Source organism: Corvus brachyrhynchos, unplaced genomic scaffold (assembly GCF_000691975.1).
Source record: "Corvus brachyrhynchos isolate BGI_N302 unplaced genomic scaffold, ASM69197v1 scaffold413, whole genome shotgun sequence".
Classification (NCBI taxonomy): domain Eukaryota; kingdom Metazoa; phylum Chordata; class Aves; order Passeriformes; family Corvidae; genus Corvus; species Corvus brachyrhynchos.
Genome location: NW_008237240.1, coordinates 186,508 through 193,927, shown reverse-complemented (window position 1 = coordinate 193,927; position 7,420 = coordinate 186,508). Strand labels below are relative to the sequence as shown.

The window sequence follows — 7,420 nt, the reverse complement described above, 5'->3', positions numbered from 1 at the left end:
AGCACGTGCCCTCCTCGGAGCAGGGACTGTCAGGCTGTCAAGGGAATGTAGAAGGGAAGATAAAGTGCCTTTGTGTAGCTGTTTGCACAGGGTAGCAAGTGCAACAACCACAAAATGAAACAATTATTTCAATTGTGAAGTGTGAAAGCAGCATCGATCTTTCAGATTGCAATCGGTTTTCCAAGTGTTTACACTGCTGTTAGCCTGCGATTATTTTGGGCTCTGAAGTCCCAGATCGGAGGATGTAAAAGATTTCATTGTTGTGTTTCCTTTGGCTCCCTGGTATTGACTTCATTACCACGGTGAGGGGAAGTGGCAGAGCCCAGCTGATGCACAGCACCTTTGGTTAATTTGGTGCAGCACAGGTTAATTGAGGGCAAACAGCAGCACTATGGACAAGCACAGTCTAATTTGTTATGCACCTGCCTTTTCTGCATTTAATCTGAGTGATGCTTTCCAGGGCACCTGAGGTCTCTCATGTTTTCAGTCATCTGGTCCCCTCCAGCTTTACATTTATAACTTATTAACATAAAACACTCACTGAGAGTGTTTTGGCTCACCAGTATCAGAGTCTTAACATGTGGCTACCGTGAGTAGACAGTTCATAATGTTCTTTTGGACCTAGGAACTGACTCTGACTTAAAAGAATGTATTTTTCTTCCATTACACGGTCTGTTCAAATAGGCCCTCAGTGCTCATTTCTGAATTAGTTATTAAAAAAAAAAAAGTAATTAATGCAGCTTTCTTTGTTTAGCTCTTACAACAAGTAGCTCTCACTCCCATTTTTGCTGGAGATCCTGATGCATTTCTAATTTTGAAAAATGGCCATTTGCCTAAAGGGCCTCTGGTGAGGGGAGCTTTATTTGGGTTGTACTATGTTGATTTCTAGGCAAAGGTAGCACTACTGGCTGCTGTGTCCTGTGTCCAATTTGGATACTCACACCACATTTTAAGTGATCTACATCTCTGTGCTGAAGGAGACAACGTGAATTATGATGTCAGGTAAAACAGGTGTAACTGCTGCAGTGAAACATGAAAAAGCTTTACCTGCTCTGCCAACACCTGGTCACATGTTACAGCAAAAGCCACTGTTCCACATCCTCAGGAGGGCCTGCTCTGTCTGTGTCTGGCGACAGGCTGCCATTTCCACTGTGCATGTTCTGCTTTATTCCTTTGTTTTATGCTGAAATTCAGAAATAAGACTAAATATATTACACAGCACTGCTTTGCCCTGTCTTAGAATGATGCCCTGGGTGTTGTGTATCTTGGACACTGCTCTTACTGACCTCTGTGGTTGCTAGCAGTGCCCTTTGGCCACAAATCTTGTTCCTAATTGTAGGCATGTATGCAGTGGTATTTGTTTTCTGTGTACCTCAGGCACCACACAAGTGCCTGGCAAAACAAGTGCTGTCCTGAAAATGTAAGCAAACAAATGCATGTTTTCGTAGGTGCATCGAGCCTTTGCAAGAAGGAATTACAAGAACTTGCACAAACATGAAGAGAGGCACAATGAAAAAGGGAGAGGGGTTTCTGCTTGCAGATTTGGACAAACATATGGAAGTGGCTAAAAGGGAACCAGGAGAACACTTTCTGCCTGTGGTCTGTGGTGCCTTGGGAGGCAGTTGGCAACGTGGGACTTGACTCTTGCCCACACTGGGGCACTTGGTGTTTGTTCTTTCCTCCCCCTCGGAGTCTGGGTGCTATTCCAGCAGAGCACAGGTCTCCTGCAGGTCCTGTGCCCTGTCTGCCAGACTTGTGCAGACACTGCAGACAGCTTTGGGCTGTGCAGTTGGCTCTAAATAACTGCTCAGGTGCAGAGTGGAACCCGTGGTGACCAAGCCAGGGTGACTCCAGTGACCACCCCAGCCACACCTCTGCTGGCTCAGCTGGGAGCTTAGAGACCCAGCACACAGAGAGAATCCTTCCCCCAATACTCTGTGTTTGAAGAGCAGTTACATATATGATAAAAGCAAATCCAGTCAGTTGTATGATCATAGATGGATGGAGGCAGGACTAAGGTAGGAGAATGCTTCACCTCTAAAGTCCTTCTGAAGGTAAGGCAGCATTTCAAAAAGTCACCAGCGCTGATTCTTTAATTCTTATTTTAGCTGAAGATCACACTCATGTCTGCAAGGACTCTACACTTGTATGCAAAAAGAGAACAGGGACTGTTCTCACACCCTTTCCAAGAGAATCACCCTCCCCAGAAGGCTGATACACTTCTGTAGCACAGTTCTGTACTGGCATGTTGGCCAATTTGTAGGCAACTGTTTCTCTCCCCAGTAAAAGATTTAGGAATTTCAAAGCTTTTTTCTTTCACCTCTTGATTTTTTTAATTTTTTTTTTTTAAAATTATTATTTTTTTTAGCATCTGGTATGAAGAGAGAGAAGAAGGCTGGAATGGGAATTTGGTACATCATCCTCATAGCCCTTGCTGTGTTTGGTTTTGTGCTGGGAGTTGTGACCCTTCTCATTTTCCAGTACCAGCGAAAGATGGGAAGATACAACTTCAGGATCAAGTCTGACAACTTCAGCTACCAAGTGTTCTATGATTAGTGATTCACAGATTACCACATGTAAGTACTGAACTATGATCAGTTACGTTTCTTACCTGTTTATCTCTTCCTGAAATGGTGAAATACTTGTAGATGATCATCCTTATTTTGAGTGTTTGAACCTGCTGTCCTTTTTGCTGTGGGTAAAGACCATACAAGTAAGAAAGAAATTCCTGCTGTTCTTCCCTGTTTTCAAATACTGCAGACTGTAAGAGGAGGAAGACAGCACTGTGTCCTTCATCTTCCTTCATGGCTTTGATCTCAGTCTGAGTAAATGGCACATCACTTTAGAAAACACCAATAAGCATTTCCACAAAAAAAACCCATATAATTTTTGGGTTTAAACCAGTGATTAGTATAATAAAGGAGAGAAATTTTACCACTCTCTTTATAAATTTTCTTCAGAAGTTATCCCTTTCTGCAAAAGCTGGGGTTTAATTATTATTTTTTGAGATTTTTTGAGAAAGTAGTGGGATGTTAAATATAGAGAGCTTGAAATATTGATGATGCATAAGCAGTGCTTACGTGTGCCTGCAGAGAGTCTGAAAAGACGGCTCTGAGGAGACTTAACCACTGCCACATTTCTGCCTCTGAAACCTGGGAATTCAACACTTTTCCAGGATACCACAGGATTCAGCACTTTTTCTGTAAAATTAGTGTGCTCTGACAGCTCACCATCATTTGCATGCTTGTGTCTTTAAGAGGAGGAGAGAGAAGTGAGAAAGCCGGCAGGCTGAAAAACAACACCTAACGCTACTTCACAGCTCAAGGATGTTTGCTGTGGGTCGGACTCTGCTCCCGGGCTTATTTGCCATTATTGCCAGAGTTAGTTAGTCAGTGACCCTTCCCTGGTGCTGGCCTCACACAGGACAATGCCCTGGATTCATCACGATGGCATTTGCAGATATTTCATTTCAATTCACCGAGCACAGTAATGTTTTATATACACCACAGGGAAAGGGCAGGGAATGCTGTCCCAGCTTCCTGCTTGTAAATCTTGAATAGTCACATTTAGCTGTATTTCCCTGTCTTTCATCCCACAGACCACCCTATTATCCGTCTCGGGGCAGCTCCTGGGAGATGGCTACAGGTGAGGGTGATGCTCTGGTGGCTTCCCAAGGGCTGGATGTGTCAGGAGTCCCAAGGGAAGGTACCTGGGACTCCTTGGTACAACTCCAGCAGCTGTAGTTCCATCAGGGATACAAATCCCACCATGGAGCCAAAACCCAGCATAAAGGGCATATCGAGGTTCATTAAATTAAAACCTACACATGAAACCTCTAAGTCTCTCCCCAGAGGCAAGAATGGCTCCTCCTGCATTCATCATTCTGCTCTCCTGAGTAATACCTCATAGTAATGGGAATTCTGGAGTTGTGCAAAGAGATTGTAGCATAAAGGAATTAGCAGGCTCATAACGCTTATACATCATGTTGGAGTCTCAGCTAACAGCTCCTTTAGGAGCTGGAGCTGCTCAGCTCTTCTTTCCTCTGTATTTACTGTCTTTGGGAGGTAGTTGATCACCTGTCTCAATCCTGATTAATTTGATTTTTATTTTTTTTTCCTAGTGGGGATCATGTCTCATCACATGGAGAACTGAAGTTTGTCTTCACTCAACATTTGGCTCTCCTTGCTCTACACAACACTGACTTTTCCAAATTAATGTCATATATAAAAGGTTCCTATACCCCCTTTCCCCCCTCCACTTCTTTTTTCTTAGCAATCTGGTTCTTCCCTGGTGTCCTAAGAACTCTTTGTGACAACAGCTCCAGGTTGAAGTGAATTTTGGTAGTTTGTCCATGGATAAAATAGAAGGGAAGAAAACAAAGACCTCTGGTTCTCTCTTCAAGTTCCAAGATCTGTCTTCTCACTGTGACACATCACTATGTGCCCATGTTAGCATCACTTGTGCCATTAATATTGACAAGCCGCACGTTTCCATAGATATTAGAGAAAGTAAATCAGCAAACCCCCATAAAGATCTCTTTTTCAGTTTGTAACTCGCTATTTACTTAGGGTGAGGTTGAAACTTTGAGCTGCAACAGCGTTGAAGACCTAATTGTGCAACGCCTTAAGTATACAGAAGATGGGAAACAAGCATTGGATTTGCCACCAAGTAAGGAAAAGCCACTGTGGATCTGGGGCTTAACCTACTCAGGGTGTCCTTCAGCATGAGTTTTTAAATTTTATTCATTCTGTAATTGACAAGGACTCAGTGGAAGAGAAAGAAAAGAAAAAAGAAACTATTTTTGTTGCTGGCAGCTCATGTTTTTCCAGATAAATCAATTGGTACCTGTGTATTCTGCTTAATTAGACCCTAATGATTGTGCAGTCAGGCCACACAGTGCTGCCCACCTAAGAGAGAGCTCTCCAATTGCAAACAAAGAGTTATAAATTTGACCTGGGTTTTTCCTGGCTGCAAGACCACCAGTGCAGCAGCACAGGCTCAGTTTACATGGTCCATTGGGTACAACCACAGTCTGTTCAGCTGGATAAACTGGAGCAAAAATCTCTTCCATGCAGTCAGCATCTCCTGTAGGGCTCTTTCCTGGGCTGCTCTTCCCTGCTGCCCCAAATCTCCACCTCAGCGAGTGTGTTGGAAGATGGGGGGTGAAGAGGAGTCAGTAACCTGTCCCACCACCCCTTGGTTCTGTTTGCTGCACTCACTCCTCCTACACAGTGATAATCTGCTGTGCCTGGGTCACATCTAACTCAGTAATTTATAGACAAACTAATTCCTCCTTAAGCTCAGTGGACACCATTATAACTAACTCTTAGTGGGAATTGGTCCTTAGCTTGAAGCCATGAATGTTTCTAGTGGGCATAGCATTAAGTGCTGATTTTTTGGTACAGAATAGCACAAGAAAGTGGCTTTTCTATCTTCCTAGTCCAATTTCTATTAGGTAGTAAGATTACTGGGTAAAAGACTTTCACATTTTGCAAAAGGTTGTAGTGATTGATTTTAGAGCTTTTATATATACCTTTTAAATACATCAATAAATTTCAGAGTAATCATTTGCATTCTGCTTTAGACTCAAGGGACTCTGTAAGGAGTAAGACACTGACTTGCCTTTTCCTTGTGGAAATAAGAGTTACCAGATCCCGACCTAAAAAACCAAAAATCCATTTAGTTGTAAGTGGTGAAACTGTAAATTATCTTCTCAGTCTTAGTCTGATGAACGTGGAATCATAGAATGGTTTGGGTTGGAAGGGACCTTAAAGACCATCCCATGGGACACCTTCCACTATCCCAGGTTGCTCAGAGCCCCATCCAGCCTGGCCTTGGACTCTTCCAGGGGTGGGGAGTCCACAACTTCTTTGGGCAACAACAAAACCATTAGTTCTTGTTATGTGGGAGTCTCTTAACTCTTGCTCAGCTTGCTGTCAAATGTGACCTGTGTTTGCCTTCTGCACTCAGTGACAGGATCAGCTATTTTACTATAAATATTTTTCTAGTTTTTAGTACTTACAATCCTGAACTTCTTGGAGGTGACAGGATGAGAGATCTGCCTGTTTATTTTGGTGGAGCTGTGCCATTTACAAAAGCTGAGCACTACTCCTCAGGATTAAATGTGAACCAGTTGCTTGTATTTGATACCTTGCATGCTCAGTAGAAACTGCTATTTGTATCTGAGTCTATTTATAGGAATTTTGGTATCTTAATAAAAGCAGTCTTGTAACTTATTGTTGACTTCTGTGCTGTTATGTTTTCCTGTGCGATTTAGTCACAGGTATTAGGATGATGCTCTTGGTGGCTGTGGCAGCTTCTGAACCATTCAAGTATCAATATAATGTTCAGACATCACTGAAAACATGACACAGGACCTTATCCAAACCCCAGTGGACTGTAGTTACCAACAACTACGTACATGTACTTCCTAAGGGTCTTTTTCTTCATCTTTACAAAGGGTAAACATACTTTTTCATGCTTTTTAGCAGACAACCAAATGAATATTTAATGTTCCCAGTCCAATTTATTGCAATGCATTGCAACGACGTGGTGATTCAATCTGAAGCTACTGTCACACCAGCCTCCCTAGGTGTTTAACTTGCACAGTTCTGACAGGTGCTCCAAAAGAAGAATTGAGTGTTCTTTGCTTGCAGAAATATGTTCTTAAAGAGTGGACAGCTCTGTACAGCTCCTTTATCACTGAAGGAAGTTGTCCAGGGCGTCCCATCCACTGATTCCTTAAATAACTGCAAGTTTGCTCTTCTAAAATTCAATGTTCTGACTCTTTGCCTGGCCCATATACCTCAGACTTGTGAAACCCACGAGGGCATTGTCACTGCAGCCCAGGCTGCTGACAATATTGACATCTCTACCATTTAAAAACATAAATGTAACTAAATAAATATATAAACATATAAACATAATTAAATATAAACAAAGCCCCCAACATTTATTTTATCTATGCTGGTAAGCAACGGGTGTAGTAATGCTTCCTCTCTTTTCGCACTATCACCTGGATTAAGAAATTATCCTCGTTGCATTCCAAGAGTGTCATGGATTGCTTTCAGATCCTGTGCTGCTTTTTCCCCTTTCCAATCTGGCATTGCCCATATTTTGTTCTTTCAACGAAGCACTGGCTCTAAATAATTATTTAAAACAATGGATGAAAAATACGTAGAAATGAAGATTTAGTTTTGACTTCTCACACTGTTTCCTAAGAACCACTTCAGGCCAGTGGTGTGCGTGTCCAATGTCCCCATTGCTCACTGAGAACACAACACTGCTGACACCTGATGCAAAACATCACTATTCCTATCCCCCATATCATAATGCTGCCAAATTCTGGCCCCAGTGGGGTCGGGAAAAAGCTGAGATAATTGGAAAATTTCCTCGTCCATTAAAATATAAACAAGACTGG

At 42.5% G+C, this 7,420-nt stretch overlaps 1 protein-coding gene across 1 annotated transcript in view; it reads left to right on the top strand.

Annotated features, from left to right (window-relative positions):
- The window catches only part of LOC103612875 (uromodulin-like 1), a 51,737-nt gene extending 45,509 nt beyond the window's left edge, over positions 1-6,228 (top strand). The window contains exons 20-21 of the mRNA XM_008630586.2: positions 2,369-2,576; positions 4,121-6,228. Coding sequence (XP_008628808.2) covers positions 2,369-2,556 — 188 coding nt within the window. The 3' untranslated portion in view covers positions 2,557-2,576; positions 4,121-6,228. The remainder of the gene's footprint in view (positions 1-2,368; positions 2,577-4,120) is intronic.
- Positions 6,229-7,420: the final 1,192 nt, after the last annotated feature.